The following is a 23,769-nucleotide window of genomic DNA, read 5'->3' on the forward strand; positions in this document are numbered from 1 at the left end:
TCCGAAGACAGCTCCAGGAGGGAAAAGAACCGTAAGGCCGAACACAAAAGGCCCCGAGCGCGCAAGTCCTCCGTCACGAGCGCCGCCGAAAGGGAGGGAACCTGCACATGGAGCTGAATAACGCCCACATCGCGGGGAAGGGCAGGGGCAAACAAGCACTCATTCAGGTACTCAAGTTCACCCCCCAGGAAAACCTGAAGCACCGTGGAAGCTTCCCGCCACTCCAGCGTGCGGGAACGACAGAAGGAATGCCAGGAATCCAGACCAAACAAGGGGCAGTCTGCTAGCCAGGATGACTCCGGAACCTCGTAACGGAGCCAGAAAGGGAACGAAGTCCCAAACCTGAACGTGGACGGATCCATTTCCGAGGCATAATCCGGGTCACGCAGGAGGTAAGCTGCAAAGGCCGCTCGCACCACACCAGGTTGGATGCGATAAGCCGAAAACCTCCGGAAGGACGGAACCGACGTACCTGGGGAAACACGGAACCGTACCCGGGGAGGGGCCGACACCAAATCCAACTCGTACGCAGAGGGGGGGAAAGAAAACCCCACTCCTTGTAACAATAAGCCCCGCTCAGTGGGAAGAAAAACCCAGGCGGGGTCCAGCGGGGCCCAAGGCCCCCAAGTCAGCCCCTCCCCAGCCTCGAGGTCCGTCACCACAGGACCCGAGGCCGAGTCCTCTCCCCAAGCCCCGACCCCACAAGACAAGGACGGAGCAGCCGGAAAAGCTGGAGGAAGGGGGGCCCACTGGTCAGACCCTGAAGCTTCGGCCGGGAGACAAGACTCGAATGCCTCTGCCGCCCCCCCGGAAGGGGCAACCCCCGAAGCTGCCCGAGTCTCGAGATCAAGTAACCCCTGCTCCGACCCCGAAACCCTCAGACGCTTCGGGGCCGGAAGCAGGGGCGGGGGACCAGAACGAACAGAAGGGGAAGGACGAGGAGGTGCGGACTGAACCAGGATCGAAGCGACCCCCACCCCCAAGTCCGGGTCTCGAAAAGCAAAGCGGGGCAGCCCCGGGGCATCCGGGGAAGCAACCAACCGAGCGCGTTGCAACAGACGAAACCTAGACTGCAACGCACGTGCCGCCTGTACCCGAATAGAATCATCAGAGGATTGGGTAAATTGAGTCACAAGCAAGCAGCAACACTCACAGGACTCAGGGTCGAAAGTATCACCGACCCAACAGGCAGCGTGGCAGAGGCAAAAACAATGAGGGTCACCCTGAGACAAGGGGACCGAGCAACCCTCAAACTCGCACACAGCGAGTGGGGACTCCGGGGTCACATCCATCGGACCCACGCGCCCCCTAGGGGATTCCCAGGGTCCTGAGCGTTTACTTTAAGAGGACTCGCGCTCAGGTAGTCCCAGGCAGGGTGCTGCAAACCGGCGCCCAAAACTACCAAGCAAACTTCTAAAGCTGAACCCCAGGGACGTGTACACTCACGGGGACCTAGCAGGGGGCGCCACCGAGGAGAACAGTGGAAGGGCAAAAACAAACTGAATAAAATGACAGAACCCCCCACCAGGCAAAAACAAAAAGAAAAGCAAAACCCCGCAAGAGGACAGCGAACCCCAAGGAACAGAGCCGGCCGCGATGTCGGGAATTACAAGCTGAGCAGCACCCTGCGCCCCTACCAGTGCAAACTGCCTCTTACCTGCCGGTAACAAGGGAGAACAGAACACCCAAGAGCCCAACAGGCGGCCGAAAAACCGAAAGGTAAAACGGACCAGCAGAGGCAGACCCCGAGGAGCCTGTGGAAGGTGGCCCCAAGCCCCAAGGGCAGTACTTACAGGGCACCTAGGGAAGGCAGCCCTAGGCGCATGCAGCCCGAGTACTGAAGATAACTCCTGGCTCTCGCACCCACAAAACTAACACCACACTCAAAGCACAGTGCAGTAGCGACACCGGAGCCAGAGCACACGACCAACGCCCATAGCATCAGCCTCAAGAACTGAGGTGTGGGTAGCCGGCGCGGGGGGTCTGGGGCTCCCCCTTCCCCCTCCCGGGGAGGGGGGAGCTGCGCAGACAGCGGCGCGGCAGTGTGTGACGTCACACTAATTTGCTTGTTTTCGGTTGGGGAGTTCTATCCACTAGTTCGGTATTAGGTAGCAATTTTAACCAGAATAGGGGTTTGTTTTGGGGCGCTTACCTTTCTGGGTGCCTGTTCCGGTCGATGGCAGACATAGAATGCTTCCAACTACACGGGGGCTTCTATAGGCCATTGCTCCCCTTGCCTCTCTGAGGGGGCCCGGTTCTGGCCGTGGTCCCCGGTAGGCCTAAGAACTCCATACACATGACTGATGCCAAAGTCTGACATTAGCATATCAGCCTGGGATAGCTCCGGGGAGCCGACGGGGCTCCCCCCAGAAAATAATTAAAACTAATTACAACACAACAACACCTGGAGAGAAATGATATAATATCAGACAGACAGTATGGTTTTCGATCTGGAAGATCCTGTGTATCGAATTTACTCAGTTTCTGTGATCGAGCAACAGAGATATTACAGGAAAGAGATGGTTGGGTTGACTGCATCTATTTGGACCTAAAAAGGCTTTTGACAGAGTTCCACATAAGAGGTTGTTCTGGAAACTGGCAGATATTGGAGGGGTGACAGGTAAGCTTCTAACATGGATGAAAAATATTCTGACTGATAGAAAAATGAGGGCAGTGATCAGAGGCAATGTATTGGACTGGAGAAATGTCACAAGTGGAGTACCACAGGGTTCAGTTCTTGCACCAGTGATGTTTATTGTCTACATAAATGATCTACCAATTGGTATACAGAATTATATGAACATGTTTGCTGATGATGCTAAGATAATAGGAAGGATAAGAAACTTAGATGATTGTCATGCCCTTCAAGATGACCTGGACAAAATAAGTATATGGAGCACCACTTGGCAAATGGAATTTAATGTTAATAAATGCCATGTTATGGAATGTGGAATAGGAGAACATTGACCCCACACAACCTATATATTATGTGAGAAATCTTTAAAGAATTCTGATAAAGAAAGAGATCTAGGGGTGGTTCTAGATAGAAAACTTTCACCTGAGGACCACATAAAGAATATTGTGTGAGGAGCTTATGCCACGCTTTCTAACTTCAGAATTGCTTTTAAATACATGGATGGCGATATACTAAAGAAATTGTTCACGACTTTTGTTAGGCCAAAGCTAGAATATGCAGCGGTTGTGTGGTGCCCATATCTTAAGAAGCACATCAACAAACTGGAAAAGGTGCAAAGACATGCTACTAAGTGGCTCCCAGAACTGAAGGGCAAGAGCTACGAGGAGAGGTTAGAAGCATTAAATATGCCAAAACTAGAAGACAGAAGAAAAAGAGGTGATATGATCACTACGTACAAAATAGTAACAGGAATTGATAAAATCGACAGGGAAGATTTTGTGAGACCTGGAACTTCAAGAACAAGAGGTCATAGATTTAAATTAGCTAAACACAGATGCCGAAGAAATATAAGAAAATTCACCTTCGCAAATAGAGTGGTAGACGGTTGGAACAAGTTAAGTGAGAAGGTGGTGGAGGCCAAGACCGTCAGTAGTTTCAAAGCGTTATATGACAAAGAGTGCTGGGAAGATGGGACACCACGAGCGTAGCTCTCATCCTGTAACTACACTTAGGTAATTACAGGAGGTAAGCCACATGGGCCGCCCGCACCGCAGCCGGTGGGATGCAGGAAGCTGAAAACCTCCAAAAAGATGGAACCGACGCACCCGAGGGGACACAGAACTGAACCCGAGGAGGGGCAGACACCAAATCCAAGTCGTATGAGGAGGGGGGAAAAGAGAACCCCTATACCTTGTAACAAAAAGCCCTGCTCCGAGGGTAGAAAAACCCAGGTAGGGTCTAGCGGGGCCTAAGGCCCCCAAGTCAGCCCCTCCCCAGCCCCAGGATCCCCATCCTCGGGACCCAGGCCCGAGTCGTCCCCCAGAGCACCGGCCCCTAAATATAAGGCCGGTGCGGCCGAGTAAGCCGAACAGAAGGGAGCCCACTGGTCAGACCCAGAGGCTTCAGCTGGGAGATCGGACTCGAAGGCCTCCATTGCCACACCAGAAGGAGCATCCCCCAAGACCGCCCGAAACTCAAGACCATCTAAACCCAGTCCCGACTCCGAAGCCCTCAAACGTTTCGGAGCCGGAAGCAGGGTGGGGGGGGACCAGAACGAACCACAGAAGGGGAAGGACAAGGAAGCGCGGACTGAACCAGGTCAAAACGACCCCAACCCCCAAGTCCAAGTCCCTATAAGCAAAACGAGGCAGCCTCGGGGCATCCGGGTGAGCAACCAACCTAGCGCGCTGCAACAACCTAAAACGTGCATGCAATGCCTGCGCCGCCTGTACCCGCATAATATCTTCAGTGGACTGGGTAAATTGAGTCACCAGCAAGCAGCAGTACTCACAGGACTCGGGGTCGAAAGTGTCATCGACCCAACAGGCAGTGTGACGGAGGCAAAAAGAGTCACCCTGAATCAAGGGGACCGCATAACCCTCAAACTCGCATGAAGCGAGGGGGGCTTCGAGGACACATCCATTGGACCCACGCGCCCCCTAGGGGATTCCCAGGGTCCTGAGCGCTTACTATAAGAGGACTCGCGCCCAGGTAAGCCCAGGCAGGGTACTGCTAACCGACACCGAAAACTACCAAACAACTTTCTAAAACTGAACCCCAGGGATGTGTACACTCACGGGGACCTAGCAGGGGGCACCACCGAAGTAATAGTGCACAGGAAGGCCCAATGAGGGCAAAGCATGGCAGACCCCCCCCCCACAAGGCATTAAACAAAAAGAAAAACAAAACCCTGCAAGAGGACAATGCACCCCAAGGAACAGAGCCGGCCGCAGTGAATGGTGACAACTAGCTGCGCAGCACTCTGCGCCTCACCAGTGCAAACTGCTTCCTACCCAGAGGTAAACAAGGAAGACAAAACCCCCAAGCACCCAAAGGGCAGCCGAAAAACCGAGCAGTCAGACGGCCTAGCAGAGGCAGGTCCCGAGGAACTTGTGGAAGGTGGCCCCAAGCCCCAAGGGCAGTACTTACAGGGCACCTAGGGACGATAACCCTAGGCGCATGCAGCCCGAGTACCATGGAATAACTCCTGGCTCTCACACCCTGGAACACAGCCACCACACGCTAAGTACTGTGCTGAAAAATGCTGGGGCCAAGCACACGACCACTGCCTCTAGCATCAGCCTGAGAACTGAGGGTGGATAGCCGGTGTGAGGGGTCTGGGGCTTCCCCTTTCCCCTCCCGGTTAGGGAGCCGGTTGGCTGAGCGGACAGCACACTGGACTTGTGATCCTGTGGTCCCGGGTTCGATCCCGGGCACTGGCAAGAAACAATGGGCAGAGTTTCTTTCACCCTATGCCCCTGTTACCTAGCAGTAAAATAGGTACCTGGGTGTTAGTCAGCTGTCACGGGCTGTTTCCTGGGGGTGGAGGCCTGGTCGAGGACCGGGCCGCGGGGACACTAAAGCCCCAAAATCATCTCAAGATAACCTCAAGATAACCTCCCGGGGAGGGGTGGGGGGGGAGCTGCGCAGACAGCGGCGTGGCGACGTGTGACGTCATGATCATTTGCTCGTTTCTTTTAGAGGAGTTCTATGCACTTGTTTAGCTTTTGGTAGTGATATTTTCACCAGAATAGGGGTTTGTTTTGGGATGCATACTTTTCTGGGTGCCTGACCCGGTTTATGGCAGACATAGAATGCTTCCAACCACACGGGGGTTTCTATAGGCCATTGTTCCCCTTGCCTCTTCTGAAGGGGCCAGGTTCTGGTTCGTGGTCCCCGGTAGGCCCATAAGAACTCCAAACATATGACTGATGCAAAAGCCTGACATTAATTAATATATCAGCCTAGTAAGCTCCGGGAAGCCGAAGGGACTTCTCCCAGAAAACACTGTTATAGTTTTATTTACCTTATTGTTGGAGTATGTTCATCTTATGCCATAGGCACAATTAGAGAACACTGTATAAACATCAGAGGTCCACGGTTGTTCAACACCCTTCCAGCGTGCATAAGAAATATTGCCGGAACAACCGTGGACATCTTCAAGAGGAAACTAGATTTTTTCCTCCAAGGAGTGCCGGACCAACCGGGCTGTGGTGGGTATGTGAGCCTGCGGGCCGCTCCAAGCAACAGCCTAGTGGACCAAACTCTCACAAGTCAAACCTGGCCTCGGGCCGGGCTTGGGGAAGAACTCCCAGCACCCCATCAACCAGCACCCCATGTTCAACCTATGAACATCAATCACATCATCATGGATGGATTGGTGGCTGACTGGCAGGCAGGTATCAGGCAGATGGGCGGCTATATGGGCGGGCGGTTTGGGTGGGTGGCTATTCGGGCAGGCGATGTGGGTAGGCCGCTATTCGGGTGGGGTGGGTGGATTTGGGCAGGGGGATGAGGCGGCTATTTGGGCAGGAGAATGAGGGCTAACACCAATGAACTAGGTTTAACACCCTACAGTAGGCTGAAGTTTAAGCCAGATCCAGTAACAAATTTCTCTCAAATATTGGATTTATATCATAATATGCATTTTTGGGTTATATATTTAGTTTATCAACATTATTAGAATAGAAGAGCTATAAAAAATACTTATTTTAGAACTGTTTTATTATTTTGAGGTCATAGATTATTGAAGTTAGCAACAAAATCGAACGAAACACGCATGGTGCTGTGTGTACACATATTAGACCCGTCCACTCGCACTGGAGTTGTTGTGCCAATAACAAATAATTTCTCAAATAGCAGATGTCTATCATATTACAGTATATTTTTGGTTTTATTTAGTTTAGTTTAATTAGCATAATAAAAAGCTATTAAAACTCCAGTTTTAGAAATGATTTATTTATTCTGAAACTTTCAAAGTCATGGGTCACTGAACTGTGATGACACAGACGAGGGAAAACCAAGCGAGGTTTATAGTCCAGTATTCCTTTATAGGAATAAATAGGTGTATTCCTTTATAGGAATAAATAAAGAGCTATTAAAACACTGGTTTTAGAAATAATTTATTAATCTGAAACTTTCAAAGTCATGAATCACATTAATCACTGTACAACCTTGATTCAATGTACCCTGATTCAACGAATCTCCGGCTAGTTCGCACACTTTTCAGGCCGGATTTACTCACTCGGTTCAACAAACAATGGTTCGCCGAAGCAGGGGATGTTCGGATTTGTTTACGATGTCGAGACAGAGTTCACAAACTGGTGGAAAACTTTCCCATTCTATCACCAATTACAATTAATAATTCACTCATATGACAAGTTCAATCACAAAAGTGGACTGCACAAGTGGTCCACAAGTGGTCCACAAGTGGTCCACAAGTGGTCCACAAGCTTACGATGTTGGGACAGAGTTCACAGAGTGGTGGAAAACTTTCCCATTCCATCACAGGTTACAATTAATAATTCCTTCATATGACAAGTTGGATCATACAAGTGGACCACAAGTGGTCCACAAGCTTACGATGTTGGCATAGAGTTCACAGAGTGGTGGAAAAGTGTCTCATTCTATTTATAATTAATAATTCCTTCATAAGACAAGTTGGATCACAGAAATGAACCACACAACAAGTAAACCATATGAACCAAACACAAGCCAGAATGGTCCACACAACAAGTAAAGCATATTAAACAATCACCAGCCAGAGTGGTCCACACAAATGAATGACCGAGTTTCAATTATTTTTGTTCACTGATTTGTGGCACACCTCCCTCTGTAAATTAATTTAAAGGCTGAAACGTGAATAGCTAGCTAATATGTTGAAATCTTTTTATATACATTTTCTGTGATGAAACAAGATGAGTGAGGGTGGATAGATAAGGGAATACTGTACTGTAAACCTCACTTTACAGTGAGGTTTCACTCACTTTCATCTGTGTCGTCATAGTTCAGTAACCCATGACTTTGAATGTTTCAGATTAATAATTTCTAAAACTGTTGTTTTAATAACTTTTTAGCCTAATTAAACTAAACTAAATAAAACCAAAAATATACTATAATATGATAGATATCTGCTATTTGAGAAATTATTTGTGTTATTGCCAGTTCACAAGTCCAGCGCGAGTGGACAGGTGTAATCCATGAGCACACAACACCATGAGTGTTTTGTTCGATTTCGTCGCCATAGTTCAGTGACCTACAGCTTCGAAATAATAAAATTAATAAATCAGTTCTAAAATAAGTACTTTTTATAGCTCTTATTATCGTTATAATGTTGCTAAACTAAATATATAACCCAAAATTATATAATTTGATGTAAATTGAATATTTGAGAGAAATTTATGTTACTGGATCTGGCTTAAACACCAGCCTACTGTAGGGTGTACGTATAGACCTAGTCTGCGTTCGTACAGTATGCACCCAGTGCCCTTAGCTTTGTCTGTGATTGACATACAGTATTTAACCGCAGGTGGAAGAATAATTGTGGAATTTACCATTTTTTGACTACAGCTGTATTGTTATACAACAAAATGTCTCAAGGGCTTACTAATAGTGCCTTATTAATGCCAAAAATGAAGCAATATTTTGCAAGAACTTGTAGCAGAAAATCAACCAGCACGAGCACAGCCGTACCCAGCACTGGTACAACAGCAGCCAGAAGCAGCTGAAGCCACAGCAGCAGCGAGCACCAGCAAAGCTGATGCAAACATCTAAAAACTGCCCTGGTGACGCTCTATTACTCCCTCATCTATCCATATCTCAACTATGATATTTGTGCTTGGGGTTCTACTACCCAAAATCACTTACGTCCTCTAATTACTCAACACAAAGCTGCTATTAGGACAATATCCAACTCTGGCCCCAGACATCACTCGGTACCCCTACTCAAATCTCTGAATATGTTAGACATTAAGTCACTGCACGTCCTCTCATGTGTATTATATATATATATATAAAATGCTGAACTGTAATGCCAATCCTGACCTCAAAAGCTTCATTAAAGGTTTTAACAGAACCCATGAGCACCACACCAGAAACAAATATCGTTTTGATAATCCAAGAGTACGACTTTATCAAACTAGAAATGCTCTACAAATCAAGGGACCCAGAATGTCGAATGACCTTCCCAATCATGTTAAAGACTGTACCTCTCTCAACCAGTTTAAGATAAAAACTAAGCACTACCTAATAAATTCCCTGTAACCTACCTTACCCCTATATTGTCAACCCATGTCTGTTATTTTTTAAACAACGCTGTTTGTCGACCTAACTGTATTTGTGTTCTTTTTTCTGCCATGCTCCCCCCTTTTTTATTTTTATTTGTTCTCAAAACATTTTATAATTTAATCTCAATTAGTATTAAGTTTTAGTCTTTAATGTTTTTCCTGCCCGAAACGCTTTGCATAATAGTGGCTTTAATTTAAGCATTGTATGTACTAGCTCTATCTATAAATCTATTAATTTTTGTATAACCTCTTGTATGTATGTACTTTACCCGAATAAACATTTGAATTTGAATTTTTTGAAAAACCTTGTGTGTGGCGTGAGCAGTTAGAACAAGTGTTAAATTTAAGTGTGTACATAGTTTTAAAATTAAAGCTGCAGTAATTTTAGTGTACAATAGTTTTCATAAGCTGTATTGTAGTACTCAACATACAACAGAACTACTTAATCAACACAGTGTTAACGGTATAATACACTACAGTACATATTTACTGTACAGCATTCACAACTCCATGAGACTTCAAGATGGACATAACTCCAACAATAAGGTAAATAATAAGTGTAACAGTATTTTCTGGTAGAGGAATAATATATAGGTACAGTATATAGTATGATAATGCATTTTTATTGTGTACAAGAAAAAAAGACAGAGGCAAACGCCTCCTCGTGAACATTATTGAATCACTGATATTTGAACATTGTACACCAGTCATTATCACACTCAGGCCTATCTCAGGCCTATAACACTATCATGGCTAAATAATACAAGTTATATATATATTTTGATATTAGGCGATGCTGTGGTCACACGCTGAACAGCAGTGCTATGCGCTCATGCTGTGAGTGCCAGCCTTGGTTGCTCTCACACTACTGAGGCTCCCACACCCGGGAATGTGGACCACGATTTTTTTTAAAGATGGCGTCTGTTTACAAGAGCCCTGAGGAAGCTGATGTGAACCCCATGTAGCCGCGGGAGTTTTGAATGGAAAGTGAAAAATACAAATACCCGGAGGCGCGTTGCGCAAACCAGACATGAGCCTGCAGGCGCGTTGAGCAGTTTAAGGGTTAAGGAAAGTGTAAAGCAACGAATAGAAAACAGTACAGCATTCATTATAAAGGATATAGAGGATGCAGAGCATGCAGGACACATTCAGTTAATGTTACAGTATGAGTGTAGATATAGAGAAGAACAATCTAAAAGAGAGAGGATCTTCCCTTTTTGTTTCCCCAGTTGTGTAACTTCCATAAATAACTAAGATTAATTGGACTATGGAACTTGTACAAAATAATTAAACAATTGCAGTAATTTAGATGTCGGAACTTATTTAAAAAATATACTATGAACACGGCAAAGGCGGAATAAAACGTCCTAAGAAAAAGAATGAAATTGGTGAGGCAATGCTTAGATGCAAAGACCCATTCAAGAGTTTAAAGGGTCCCAGTATTTCCTCTTGTAAACAAGTTTAAAATGTAAATATATCTGTTGCTTTTGTTTGTTGCTTTAGAATAGTGCTGCCTAGGCAGCTGGGTGCCGAGTTTCACCTCCCTACCCAGTCCCACTGCACCTAAGGGAGGAACTTAAACACCCGAAAGAAGAAAACTGTATATACAGTAATTGATCTTTATGATGATGACACTGAAACCAAGGCTGATGCTCACTAAAGCAAATCAGCACACATGTAGCCTGGCATACACGGTCAGGAAATTACCTTGGCATTACCTAAGGGAGCCGGTCGGCCGAGCGGACAGCACACTGGACTTGTGATCCTGTGGTCCTGGGTTTGATCCCAGGTGCCGGCGAGAAACAATGGGCAGAGTTTCTTTCACCCTATGCCCCTGTTACCTAGCAGTAAAATAGGTTCCTGGGTGTTAGTCAGCTGTCACAGGCTGCTTCCTGGGGGTGGAGGCCTGGTCGAGGACCGGGCCGCGGGGACACTAAAGCCCTGAAATCGTCTCAAGATAACCTCAAGAATCCTGAAGGTCACCTCTTGCAACGCATCCAACGCTCCAACGCACTGGGGTTGGTCCCATATAGTACGTTGAATCGAAGTTGTACTGTATAATGACAAAGATGAAAGTGAGTGAAACCTCACATTAAAGTGAGATTTACAGTACAGTATTACCTTATCTGTCCACCCTCCCTCATTTTGTTTCATCATAGAAAAATGTCTATAAGGAGATTTCACCACATATAGCTATCCACGCTACAGCTTTTAAATTAATTTACAAAGATACGTGTGCTACAAATCAGTAAACGAAAATCATGGGAACTCAAACCCATCCTCCGAATTGACAGTACTGTACATTTTAATACTAAGTGTAACAAGTACATTTCCTGACTGCCATACATAGTACATAATTGCACTTACGGGGCTGTTACATTTTGTGGGGTGTTTCTTTTTTGCTTTCACGACTGCAATGCGTACGTCGCCAATGTACATGTGGCAGACGCTTCACGAAGCTGTCGGAATTTGCAGAATAGAAAATACGAGAGCAACCGTACAGGGCCTGGGAGCAAGGTCGAGTTAGAGTTCTTGAGGGTCTCTTCTCAGACTAGCCTCACCTGGTCCTGCTCCACGTTGATCGTTGGAATCTCCTCAATGATTTAACACTTTAAGGGACTCCTAGGGTCCTCATCACATTTATAGTTTGTGACTTATAGGCAACTCGGTGTTGAAGACACTTAGAGCTGAAGGCTTGTGTACTATTGCAGTATTCAGAAGTGGTTCAACGGAAACACCGCATAAAGCTTAACAGTAGTTTATTTACTAACTTAACCACTAATACACAGGGTGCTTGATTTACTTTAGATTGGCATCAGCAAAGCTATGGTTATATTAGCGAGACTCTTGACGTCTGGCTAAACGACTCGTATCCACTCGTGGAGAAACACCTAACTTAACACAGTTGACAGCCAATCATTAACACGGCAACCTAACTGCCAGTATGCAAAGGGATCACAAGAGTTCCAACCGGATACTCGGTAATGATGATATGCAATAAATCAACAACTACACTGTCAATGGGACAGGCAATAACATGCACAATAATATTAGCACACAATAACTAAATGTGTGGTGTATGTGAAGCTCACATTCAACAGACGAGTGAAATGCCGTGATACCACACAGATAAACACGCATTCACCGTCGACTCACCTATGACCTGTGACAGGTATGAGAAGGTGAGAACTGTGGTTGATCCTTCAGATCAACACAGACACAATAAAACAATGACAAAATCTTGTACTTACAGATAGGTACCTTTTCCTTACTCACTCACTCACTCAGGCACATTTATACAAGCACGCGTAGGTGGCCTGACAGCTGGTTTTGCTCGTAGACACGGAGGGTACTTGCAGTAGGCCGGGCTGTATGCTTAACAGACAGACACACGCGCACCCACTGGCACTGGCGATGAGGAAGGTGGTGACGTCACGTAGTAGTGTGAGGGCGGCGGCGGGCGCTCGAGGCACAGAAGTACAGAGGTACTGGGGTACTGAGGTGCACGCTCGGGACGAGTGGCGGCTGGCGGCGGCTGTGGTACCATGCAGGTACACTTGTGGTAAAGTCACACACAGGTTACTTAGACGGCGGCACTGCCTTAGTTCACTCTAAGTCACTCACAACGATCTTTGTCACCAGGGGTTACCTGATACCAGTCTGTTTCGCTCTGGAGATTTGTCACTTTAGGCTTCTGATTAATATATTCACACCCGTGATTCTGGGCGAGTGTATCGTATAATCTTCAGATGCTGAGTTAACTTGACGGCGAGGAATAGACGGTGTTCAGTCTATTGGCCGGTAGAACAGAACACGTCCACTTTGCTAGAGATCCCTCACAAGAATGCCTGAAGCTCAGGGCGTCTTGTGGCACACACAAGGGGGTTACATTTTGACCAATGGCATTGCAGCAAATGAGCGGGAACCAATCATATTAGCTCGTTCGATGAGCAGTAGCAGGAGTGACGTCATGAACACGTCACGACCACGTCATAGCTGTTATTGTCCATCGCGCCGGTTGACCCCAGAGGTCAGACGCTGCTAGCGTCTTCCCTCTCCCACGCTCCACCACCGGTGTACTCACTGACCCTTCGGTGGCAAGTATACTTAACTCCCTGTATCTACTTCCTGCCTGGATATACGGCGGCCTCCATATTATGAAAGTGTTCCTGGTTAAGTGGGCATTCTGGAGATACCCAACATGCCAGGTCACTATCCAGGGTTAACAGAAATAGGACCTTGTGCACAAGATCGGTGCACTGCACAGCAATGAGCCATTCCAGTCAGCTGTGGGAGAATCTTGAGAGACACTCTCTCACACATTTACCTCCCCATTTATTCTCCTTGTTTTCTGTTAAGACACTCAGAATTTTAGGATGAAATTTTAAAGTTCAGTTCGCTATACACAAGTTTTAAATACCAGGAATTTCTTTTTCAGTTTTATTAAACAATAGAGATTTTATTCAAAATTTGAAAATATCCCGAGATACTTAACAATTTATTGAAATATTTTAGTTTTGTTTTATTTGTTTTATAAAACTGTAATATCAATATAGCTATAGGTTAAGTAGTAATTGTAATTAAGAAGCAATAAAATGCTTATCTTCAAAAACTAAGAAGGTCAGGTCAGGTCGTGGTTTTCTATTCAGCTTTTTAGGTAAACTCAAATATTCACAATACAGTATATTTGAGAGTACAGTTTAATAATAAGTGAAAATAAGTACAATTCCTGACTGTCATACATAGTACATAATTGCACTTATGGGGCTGTTACATTTACTTCCCCATTTTTGGAGGACGGGCTGGGAACTCAGTCGTTCAATTGTGTGGACCACTCTGGCTGGTGTTTGGTTAATATAGTTCACTTGTATAGTTCACTTGTGTGATCCAACTTCTCATATGAAGGAATTATTAATTGTAACCTATGATAGAATGGAAAAGTTTTCCACCACTTTGTGAACTCTGTCCCAACATCGTAAGCAAATTTGCACATCCCCCACTTCGGCGAACCAGAGTACGTTGAAACAAGTGAGTAAATCCGGCCTGAAAAGTGTGGGACCTAGCCGGAGATTTGCCGAACCGGGGTACGTCGAATCAAGGTTGCACTGTACTGGAGACTGCATGCCTATCAAGAACCGTAGGCATATGAACTGCCGGTGTCAGAGCTTAGCCACCTAGGGTCAAGGACTCCAACGCCTGCCTCGCTGAGGTCGCCCAACAAACGGGCGTGCTGGTTGAGTGGACATTTGCTTTTTTGTTGTTTTCTCTTGGAAGGGGGAGGGGGGGGGAGGGGGGAAGTTCTTAGCCTCTTCAGTCTTGGGTTGCAATATTTTACCAGTTAGGGCTTGTAATGGTTGGCTTACCTTTATAGGTGATACCCTCGGTCGATGATAGACATGATTATACTCTCAAACAGTGAAGTGTTCAAATGCCATTGCTCCCTTTGCCTCTCTAAGGGAATCAGGTTCTGGCTTGTGGTTCCCGGTAGGCATACGGACTCCAGTAACTGATGCTCTAGACTAATATGACGGATATCAGTCCGATAGCTGCAGGGAGCCTCCAAGGCTCAACCCAGAAAATGGCATTTCATTTCATTCAACGCTGGCTTTTTGGGGCATTTTTTTGAGGCTGCAATCTCATTCTAACCATGCGGTAGTCTGTTTTGCTTCTCTGACTTTCTGACTTCTGACACTTTTGTCCCTGGAGGTAGCAGACATAATTAACTTTTAAATATAAGGTGTTCATAGTGCCATCGCTCCTTGTGCCTCTCTGAATCTGAATTAGCACAATATGTTAATAAAGTCCATGGAACAAAAAAAGTATATACACATTCTGTGAAGCATTATATAACTACTGTAAGCATGGACCCATTGTACCACCAGAAACACATTTAACATAAATCTGGCCCCCCACCAACCCAACAATAGTAACACTCAGTCAAGAAGAATGTGAGGTGGCTCAGGTCAGGGGGGAACCTTTTTGTGGGTAGGATGCTACCACATAGTAGCAGTTAATGAAGCAGGCTGATTGATACTTGGCAAGAACATGGTCACTTGTGATCTTGAGGTTATCTTGAGATAATTTCAGGGCTTAGCATCCCCGCAGCCTGGTCCTCGACCAGGCCTCCTTTCTGTTACACACCCTCAGAAAGCAGCCCATAGCAGCTGTCTAAATCCCAGGTACCTATTTACTGATAGGTGAACAGAGGTATAACGGTGAAAGAAACTCTACCCATTTATTTCTGCCTCCACCGGAGATTGAACCCGGTACCTTAGGACTGTGAATCCCGAGCGCTGTCCACTCGGCTGTCAGGCCCCTGATGCCAAAGAATGGTTAGATGAACTTTGTACATTTATTAAAGAACCCTCCTGGAGTTTTTTCAGGCAAGACTAAATATTTACAAGTTTACCTCTGGTTCCAGTGAGAATGTCAACCTACCATGACTGTTCATGATCCTTCAATCTTGATCAGAATTATCTTACCTTAGGAAGTGACATAAGTGGGATAGGTCATAGTTACTAAATTTTTAGTAACCTAAAACATTATTATGATCTTACCAGGTAAAGAGGACTTCCAACAACACCGCCTACCACGCCCACACCAGCTCCTGCAGTAATGCATCCTATGGTTGAAACACTTCCATCTGGTCGAGATATGAGCCCCGAGTCCAGGATTTTCCTATAGAGCCCAAACCTAATACCATTCATTACCACCTGGTATCCCAAAGCTGGCATCAGTCCTTTTTGCAGTCCCATTATTCCATCAGCCTGTAAATATGCATTGATTTTAAACAAGAAACTGCAATTAAATACTGTATTTGTTAATTATATTGTTATTAATTTTCAGAATGCAACATGATCATTATAATTTATTAATTGTTACTAATTGAAGAACATTAGGAGAGCATAAACATTTTAGGTGTAGGAGAGTGGTACTCTGAGATTCCTGGAAAGTTTATGGCTGGGAACACGCTGATGGGTCAGAAAACTAAAGTGTTAATACTGTGGCTATAACAAAAATCTCAAAGCCAGAAAAAATTTTGCTAAATTATAAATATTTTATTTTTCCAGACTTTTTTTTATATAAAGACTCCACATACTGCACTGTAAATAAGGAAAACTAGATTGACTTGGATCATTAACCCCGTGCTTCGCCAACTGAGAAAACTTGGTCGGTGGGAACTGCACTAACTGAGAAATCACCTTTTGAATATTTCGTACCCATTCGAAACGCACAAGCGGTAGGTTGTGTACAAGATGGATGCCCGAGGCCTTCAGTGAGCGGCGGCCATTTTGAAAAAATCCCAGAATGCCCCATGCCTCAGTTCTGATTGAGCAACTATGGCTGACGCATGCGCCTCCGGCTCACAATTGCCTGTGAGACATGCTGTTGAAAGACTGCTTTCTTCAGGGCAGATAAACACTTTATTGTTTGAGGATGAAGTGGAATATGATATTGATGACCCAAGGAGCGATAGAGACGTAATGCAAGGGTCCAATGGAAGTGATACAGATGAAGACGATACAGTGAGGGCATATCATTCAGGGCGAGCGGCATGCACAGTGGTGCATCACAGGTCATCGCCCTTGCCAGTATTGTCCCCACCACCACCACCTCCATCTCCCATTTTTGACGAAAGTGATACCGTTGAGTTATTTTCTGGGTTCAGTGAAGCCGATTCTGATACAAGTTGCATAGATGAGCCAAGTGCTAGCAGCTGCCGTTTGCAGTGTTACTAGGTACAGATCTGCTGTCTCAGCAGGTTGCTCTGCTAAGCACCGCCATGTATCCCCCTCACAACGACACTGATGACAGTGTTGCCTCTACACCTATTTTCCCTGCTCGCCCTACTAGTAGACAAGGTAGAAGACCTCCAACTCCTCCCCAAAGGATATTTAGTTCAAGAAAACACACCTGTAGTGGAGTCGCTCGTGGCGGTGCTCCAAGAACGGGTGAATTTGTGTGGGAGGACTGATATTTTTGTCCCACAAACCTCAATTTGATCATAGTGATGTGGGGAGGTTGCACCCATGTTCCCCATATACAGGTAACGACATGACGGAAATGGATTATATTCTTGCATATTTTGATGAGCAGTTCATGCAACATCTTGTTGCTGAAACCAACAGGTATGCAGGACAACTTGCTGAAGGTGGTATATTACAGACTTCACATAAGATACATTGGATGAACACAATCGTGGCTGAGCTGTATAAGTTCTTTGCTCTGTGTATGCTCATGAAACATTCGGTGAAACACGTCATACAGGATTATTGGAACAGAGAACGTGCTGTTCCAACACCTGTGTTTAACAAGTACATGTCATGAGACAGGTTCCTAATAATATTACGGTGCCTACACTTTGAAAATATTGCAAATGTTGATAGAAATGATAGACTTTGGAGAGTGCGAAAAGTGTTCAGTGACATCAGAGGGAAATTTCGTGACTACTTTGTACCTTTGAATGTTGTCATTGATGAATCCCTAGTACTTTTCAAGGGACGTCTTCTCTTCAAACAGTACATATCATCGAAACGACACCGTTTTGGCCTCAATTTTTTTGTACTGTGCGACTGTGAAACCAGAATGGCGATCGATATATTATATTCTGGCACAGACATAGACATACCCACACAGGATCCACACGGATTTTCTGGCAGTGTGGTGGTGACAATAATGGAACCACTGCTGGGCAAGGGGCACATTCTGTACACTGACAATTATCATATGAGCCCCTTGCTAACAAAGTTCTTGCTTGAACATAACACGGGCATATGTGGCACCATAAAGACAACTAGGAAAGAAATGTCTGTTTTGAAAATAATATTGGTGTAGGTGATTGTGAACATAGAAAATGTGACAGAATATTATCAGTGCGTTGGAAAGACAGACGTGAAGTCAACATGTTGTCAACTATTTACACTGGTGAAATGCTTGACAGTGGCAAAATGAGGTATCAAGGTGATGGAACATTGTATAAGCCAGATTGTGTCATTGACTACAATATAAATATGAGACTTGTAGATAAATGTGACATGATGGATGCTGCCATCAAGTGTGTCTGCAAAATTGTAAAATGGATAAGAAAATTATTCTTTCATCTTGTAGACGTAACAATGCTCAACTGTTACAACCCGCGTTTGGTGAAAACGGGCAAAAAAACATCAATTCAAGTTTTTAGTCATGCTCTGGTGTTGAAATTACTCATCAAGTATGGCCAGGAAGACAGGTAAGGACAGTTTTTCCTGCCCCAACAAGACCACATTTAGTTTGCAACAGACTGGCTGGTAAAGATGTCTTTACAATTCACAAGCCTGCCTACCTACCGCCTACAGGAACTAATGCCAAAGGTGAGAGCATTGTTCGCAAGAACTTGGAACGAAAACAAAGGAAGAGATAACCTGTGTGTACCATATGCGTTGAGTGCCAAATCCAATTCTGTCTCATGGACGGCTTCTTTGAATATCACTTGCTTGCTAAGTACTAACTGTTACTTTATAAATAGTGTGTGAAACTGTATATAATGTATTACAGTACAACATTGATTCAACGTACCCTGATTCAACGAATCTCCGGCTGGTTCGCACATTTTTCAGCCCAGATTTACTCACCCAGTTCGATGAACAATGGTTCTCCGCAGCAGGGGATGTTCGGATTTGCTGACGATGTCGAGACAGAGTTCACAGACTGGTGGAAAACTTTCCCATTCTATCACAGATTACAATTAATAATTCGCTCATATGACAAGTTTGATCACAAAAGTGGACCACACAAGTGGACCGCACAAGTGGTCCCCAAGTGGTCCACAAACTTACGATGTTGGGACAGAGTTCACAGACTGATGGAAAACTTTCCCATTCCATCACAGGTTACAATTAATAATTCCTTCATATGACAAGTTGGATCACACAAGTGGACCACACATGTGGGCCACACATGTGGGCCACACAAGTGGACGACAAGTGGTCCACAAGCTTACGATATTGGGACAGAGTTCACAGAGTGGTGGAAAACTGTCTCATTCTATCTACAATTAATGATTCCTTCATAAGACAAGTTAGATCACACAAATTGATCACACAACAAGTGAACCATATGAACCAAACACAAGCCAGAATGGTCCGCACAACAAGTAAAGCATATTAACCAAACACCAGCCAGAGTGGTCCACACAAGTGAACGACCGAGTTTCAATTATTTTCGTTCACTGATTTGTGGCACATGTATCTTTGTAAATTAATTTAAAGGCAGAAACGTGAATAGCTAGCTAATGTGTTGAAATCTTCTTATATACATTTTCTGTGATGAAACAAGATGAGTGAGGGTGGATAGATAAGGGAAGATAAGGTACTGTAAACCTCACTTTACAGTGAGGTTTCACTCACTTTCGTCTTGTGTCGTCATAGTTCAGTAACCCATGACTTTGAATGTTTCAGATTAATAAATCATTTCTAAAACTGGTGTTTTAATAACTGCTTATTATCCTAATTAAACTAAACTAAATAAAACCAAAAATATACTGAAATATAATAGATATCTGCTATTTGAGAAATTAATCATGTTATTAGCGGCTCACAAGTCCAGTGCGAGTGGACAGGTCTATTCCGTGTGCACACCACCATGCATGTTTCGTTGGATTTCGTCACCATAGTTCAGCGACTTATGGCTTCAAAATAATAAAATTAATAAATCAGTTCTAAAGTATTTTTATAGCTCTTATTATCGTAATACTGTTGCTAAACTAAATATATAACCTCAAAATATATAATTTAATGTAAATCCAATATTTGAGAGAAATTTATGTTACTGGATCTGGCTTAAACACCAGCTTACTGTAGGGTGTATGTATAGACCTAGTCTGCGTTCGTACAGTATGCACTCAGTGCCCTTAGCTTTGTCTGCGATTGACATACAGTATTTAACCGCCGGTGGAAGAATAATCTTAGAATTTAAAATTTTTTGACTACAGCTGTATTAATGTACAAAATGTCTCAGGGGTTTACTAATAGTGCTTTATTAATGCCAAAAATGAAGCAATATTTTGCAAGAACTAGTAGCAGAAAATCAACCAGCACGAGCACGGCCGTAACCAGCACGAGAACAGCTGTACCTGAATGTAACTCATTCAAGGTCACACGCACCAAACTTTCTCCCCCAACAATACCATTTATGATGTTATTACACTATATACAGCCATTATATATAAGTATGTATATATTTTGTTCACCACAACTGTACAGCTAAGCTGATATAGTTAGTTCAGGCACTAAGAGTCGTCGCTATACACAGATGGCGGCTGGCGGCTCCCTCACTCTTTCAAGGTCAAACGCACTAAACTTTCTCCCCCAACAATACTGTTTGCAGTGTTATTACACTATATACCCATATTATATATAAATATCTACATGTTTTATGCACCGTAACTGTACACCTAAGCTTGTAGAGAGCCCAAAGAGCATAGAGGCCACCCTCTAAACAGCTAGACAAATCATGCAGACGACATCACCTCCGTCACCCAAATGGCTCTTCCCAGCATAATCCTTTTGCTGTTATTACACTAATACACACATTATATATAAGTATCTACATTTGTGTTCACCATTGAGAACCACTGAGCTGGTATGGTGAATGCAGACATTAATAGGTGGCCACAAGAAAGAGTTCTAGGGGTGGTTCTAGATAGAAAACTGTCACCTGAGGACCACATAAAGAATATTGTGCGAGGAGCCTATGCCACACTTTCTAACTTCAGAATTGCTTTTAAATACATGGATGGCGATATACTAAAGAAATTGATCACGACTTTTGTTAGGCCAAAGCTAGAATATGCAGCGGTTGTGTGGTGCCCATATCTTAAGAAGCACATCAACAAACTGGAAAAGGTGCAAAGACATGCTACTAAGTGGCTCCCAGAACTGAAGGGCAAGAGCTACGAAGAGAGGTTAGAGGCATTAAATATGCCAAAACTGGAAGACAGAAGAAAAAGAGGTGATATGATCACTACATACAAAATAGTAACAGGAATTGATAAAATCGATAGGGAAGATTTCCTGAGACCTGGAACTTTAAGAACAAGAGGTCATAGATATAAACTAGCTAAACACAGATGCCAAAGAAATATAAGAAAATTCACTTTCGCAAACAGAGTGGTAGACGGTTGGAACAAGTTAGGTTAGAAGGTGGTGGAGGCCAAGACCGTCAGTAGTTTCAAAGCGTTATATGACAAAGAGTGCTGGGAAGACGGGACACCACGAGCGTAGCTCTCATCCTGTAACTACACTTAGGTAATTACACAGTCAGTAAAAGATGCTATCTCCCTCCGTCTCTCAACATCACTCGTCCGACAGCGCTAATTATTACAACAAACCTGCTATTATCACAACCCTGGTTATTTATATCACAGTCAGGGGTCATCTGTAATATTGTCATCACTAAATAATAGCAATTATATATTTATTTTGACATTTTTCGGCAATGCTGTGGTCACAAGCTGAACAGCAATGCTGTTCGCTCATGCTGCGTGTGCCAGCCTTGGTTGCTCCAACAGTACTGTACCTCTCACACCTGAGAATATTGCCCACGATTTAAAAAAAAATGGCGTCTGTTTACAAGAGCCCTGAGGAAGCTAATGTGAACCCCGTGTAGCTGCGGGCCATTTGAATCGGGCCTGGCACCCTATGGCGTATATGTACTCCATGCGCACCGTGGGACATGTTACTCATGGAGTATATATTGGCCATGCGCAGTTTAAGAGTTAATAATTCTAACACAAATTTTCTCAATATTTCTTATGTTTCTTTTCACTGTCGATGGTAACTGAAAAATCAATTCTCCAAAATTCATTTTTATTTATAGTCTGATGTGACGCTTGAACTCTTTTCGTAATAACTTATTACATTTTCAAAGACTTTAGTTTGCACACACAACTGTAACCTGAAAACACTAAACAGTCAGCTAATCCGTCATATTTGTGGCACCTCGACTTACGATAATTTTGAGTTACGATGTAAATTTCATCGAAAAATGCGACTCGAAATCCGATGGTGTCGTCGACTAACGATATTTGTTGGTACACGTTCGGGTCGACCGAGCGCGTGGTTCCTGGTCACGCGGTCCGACCTGCCTCAGTTTACTACAGCTGCCCGCTTAGTGATGATTGCGCCTATAAGAAATTCCACGTTTGTGGTGATTTTTTTGCATTTTGAACATTAAAGTAATTATTATATATCACACCATGAGTCCCAGGAAAGTCAGTGGTAAGGCTCAACATATGAGACCCCATGTAAGAATGACCATAGAGCAGAAACAAGAGATCATTCGTAAATATGAAGATGGTGTGCGGGTTGTTGAACTGGCTAGACAATACAACAAATCTCAGTCAACGAGATCCACCATACTGGCTAAGAAAAAGGACATTATGGGTGCTAAAGTGGCAAAAGGCATATCAATAATCACGAAACATAGAACACAAACACTTGAAGATGTTGAACAGTTATTATTAATTTGGATACACAACAAGGAGTTAGCGGGTGATAGCGTTTCAGAGGCCATCATTTGTGAAAAGGCAAGAAAATTGCATGAAGACCTTTTAAAGAAAACCCCTGGAACGAGTGATACAGAAGTGAAAGAGTTTAAGGCGAGCAGGGGATGGTTTAATTTAGAAAAGAATTAGAAAAAGAAATTTAGAAAAAGAAGTGGAATTCATAGTGTTGTAGTGTTGTGAGGCATGGAGAGGCTGCCAGCTCAGACAAACTAGCGGCTGAAAGATTCATTGGCAAATTTAAAGATTTTGTGCAGAGTGAGGCATACCTACCACAACAAGTATTTAATTGTGACGAAACAGGGCCATTCTGGAAAAGATTGCCAAAGAAAGCATACATTACCAAGGAGGAGAAGTCATTGCCTGGACACAAGCCTATGAAAGATCGGTTTACTCTTGTGTTGTATGGTAATGCGAGTAGCGATTTGAAAATTAAACCCTTGCTTGTGTATCATTCCGAAAATCCAAGGGTTTTAAAAAAATATAATGTGCAGAAGCACAAAATGTGTATGATGTGGAACGCTAATGCTAAGGCATGGGTGACTAGGCAATTTTTTACGAAGTGGGTGAACTTGGTGGTGTGCCCTGCCATCAAAAAATATTTGCAGAAGAACAGTTTGCCACTCAAGGCCCTGCTTCTCCTCGATAATGCTCCTGCCCATCCTCCAAGCTTTGAGGATTCATTGGATGAGGAATTTAGGTTTGTTATAATATAGTTCCTTCCTCCCAAACACCACTTCTCTACTTCAGCCTATGGACCAGAAAATCATTGCTAATTTTAAGAAACTTTATGAAAGGGCACTTTTCCGGAGATGTGTCGAAGTGACGGATGCTACAAACCTCACCCTCAAAGAGTTCTGGAAAAACCATTTTAACATTTATAGTGCTTTAAAACTTGCTGAGAAAGCCTGGCAAGAAGTGACTGTAAGAACCATGATCTCTGGCTGGAGAAAACTGTGGCCTGAATGTGTTGCAGAACGAGACTTTGAGGGGTTTGAGCCTGAACCTGAAGTGCCTCTTGTTGAGGA

The 23,769-nt window shown here is 44.2% G+C and overlaps 1 protein-coding gene across 2 annotated transcripts in view; it reads right to left on the bottom strand.

The window, feature by feature from the left end:
* Positions 1-23,769, bottom strand: part of LOC123772178 (solute carrier family 25 member 35) — a 133,666-nt gene that overhangs the window by 61,660 nt on the left and 48,237 nt on the right. For both annotated transcript variants that reach the window (XM_045765230.2, XM_069311296.1), the window contains exon 3: positions 15,759-15,968. In XM_045765230.2, the coding sequence (XP_045621186.1) occupies positions 15,759-15,968 (210 nt within the window). The remainder of the gene's footprint in view (positions 1-15,758; positions 15,969-23,769) is intronic.

This window comes from Procambarus clarkii, chromosome 69 (assembly GCF_040958095.1).
Source record: "Procambarus clarkii isolate CNS0578487 chromosome 69, FALCON_Pclarkii_2.0, whole genome shotgun sequence".
Classification (NCBI taxonomy): domain Eukaryota; kingdom Metazoa; phylum Arthropoda; class Malacostraca; order Decapoda; family Cambaridae; genus Procambarus; species Procambarus clarkii.